Here is a 2,047-nt window from a genome sequence, read left to right as displayed (position 1 = left end):
CCCCCCACCCTCCTGCTCCCCATCCCTCTGCCCCGCCATCCCTCCCTCCTGCTCCCTTTCCCTTCCATCTCTTCTCCAGCCGTTCCCCTTGACACCCATCTCCCCTCGCTCCCTCTCCCCACCCCTGCCCCTCCACGTGCCTCTTGGCTGCCCGCACCCCTGCACCACCGCGCGTCTCTTCTCTCCATCCACCCCTTCTCTCCGTCCGTTTTCCCCGCTCCCGCTGTCCCCGGCTGCGGAGGAACAAGAGGGCTTTCTCCTCTGCAGCTGTTCCCCCGCCATCTGCAGCTGCAGCAGCCCCTGAGCTGCAGCTCCCTGGGGGACGGAGAAGCCCGAGGTCTTTGTTTTCTCCCTGGTCGGATGGGGCCACGCGGTCTCAGGGCTCTCAGCCCCGTGCCCCACTCCACCAGGGAGCAGGGGACGTGGCGGGGGGACCGGTGGCAGAGGCACCTCTGCAGCTCCTGAGCACCCTGCGCCACTCTCCCTGCAGGTGGGGACCAACGGGGTCATCTCCACCCAGGATTTCCCCAGGGAGACCCAGTACGTGGATGATGATTTCCCAACAGACTTCCCTGTCATCGCTCCTTTCCTGGCCGACCTCGACACCTCTGGTGACAGAGGGAACATCTACTACCGGCAAGATGACTCTCCGGATGTGCTGGACCAGGCTGCGGGTTACATCCAGGCTGGGTTCCCCCGCACCGCCAGCTCCTTCGTGCCCACCAATGCATTCATCGCCACCTGGGAGGACGTGGGTGCCTACCAGGAGCTCTCACGGGACACCAAACCCTCCGAGAAGGTGAGGCCGATGGGCTGAGGTTGGACACCCCTCCTACGTGACGTGAGAGGATGAGTCTTCCTTGTGTAGCACCGAAACCGCTCGGTCTTTTCTTTCTGGGCAGCTGGATGGTGGCTCCAGCCTTGGATGAGCACCGGGGGAGACACGGAGCTTCTCCTCTCTGCTCAGAGCTGTGGTGGCAGCGGGTCTGTTGGCTTCGCCGATGGGCAGAAGAGGTTTAGAGGTTGCCTTCAGCTCCATGGTTGGAGGTGCTCAGGCTTTTCCCTGCTTTTCAGGCAAAGCTTTACAGGCATTTACAGGGCAGAGTTGGGCCAGGGGCAGCTGGGGGAAGCCGTGGCCCAGGTCTGCTCATGCTTCTGATCCTTTGCCGGTGGCTTGGGGCCGGTCCTTCTGTCTGCCGGCACGCTGATTAACGCTGCTGGTGAGGAACCGGCTTCAGCATTTCCATTGTGGGTTGATTTTGTGTCTGGAAAGCAAGCTGGTGAGTGGTTTACCAGGTCGGGGAGGTGACCTGTGCTCTGCACCCACGGGCTGATAAGGCTCCAGTATGGGTGGACCTACAGTGCTGCCTTTCCCTGAAAATCCTGGATCCGCTGCTGGGGCAGGAGCCATCACATTAGGGCTGATGACGCCCCAAGGAGGTGACGGTGACGCTCTGCTGGCAGGATGGGCTTCTTGAAACGAACTGAACGTGAAGAGCTGCAAGAGGAAAACTCTTGTGATAAATTCCCAGGGCCGGGTGATGGGTGACGGGCTCTCACCGCAATGGGGTGGGCTGAACCCAAAGCCCATCAGCAGCCACCAGGTCCCCCTGGGCCACCAGGAGCCGTCCCCACCATCCATCCCCCCACTGTGGGGCCCGTCGGTAGCGGTTGCTGAGAGTGGTGGCCGAGGAAGGGAAGAAACCGAGGTTTGGAAGGAAACAACCCACATTTTTTCCTCTAATTTAAAACTTGGGAAAGCAGCTGAAGAGATGCCATCGGGGGCCTCGCAGCGACCTCGCAGCCGTCAAAAACGCAGCCTCTTCTTCTCTTCCCAACTGGCTTTTTTGGGTTTTTTTCTGCTCTGAGATGTTGGATCGGGTTTTAAAATGAAACCGGTCTTGCTTGGAATCGAGCAGCTCCGGGGAAGGCTTCATTCAAGACGCACTGAAACGCAGCTTGTGCTTGCGCTTTGCTGAACACCCCCTCAGCCAAAACTGCTAAAAACCTTCCCAAACGCCACTTTTTTTCTGACCAAACATGCCGT

General features: G+C 59.9%; 1 protein-coding gene across 1 annotated transcript in view; it reads left to right on the top strand.

Annotated features, from left to right (window-relative positions):
• Positions 1-2,047, top strand: part of NID2 (nidogen 2) — a 31,520-nt gene that overhangs the window by 16,359 nt on the left and 13,114 nt on the right. The window contains exon 2 of the mRNA XM_035897913.1: positions 411-801. Coding sequence (XP_035753806.1) covers positions 411-801 — 391 coding nt within the window. The remainder of the gene's footprint in view (positions 1-410; positions 802-2,047) is intronic.

The sequence above is a fragment of the Egretta garzetta genome, unplaced genomic scaffold (assembly GCF_000687185.1).
Source record: "Egretta garzetta isolate BGI_Z169 unplaced genomic scaffold, ASM68718v1 scaffold767, whole genome shotgun sequence".
Taxonomy (NCBI): domain Eukaryota; kingdom Metazoa; phylum Chordata; class Aves; order Pelecaniformes; family Ardeidae; genus Egretta; species Egretta garzetta.
This window is presented reverse-complemented; position numbering and strand designations above follow the sequence as displayed.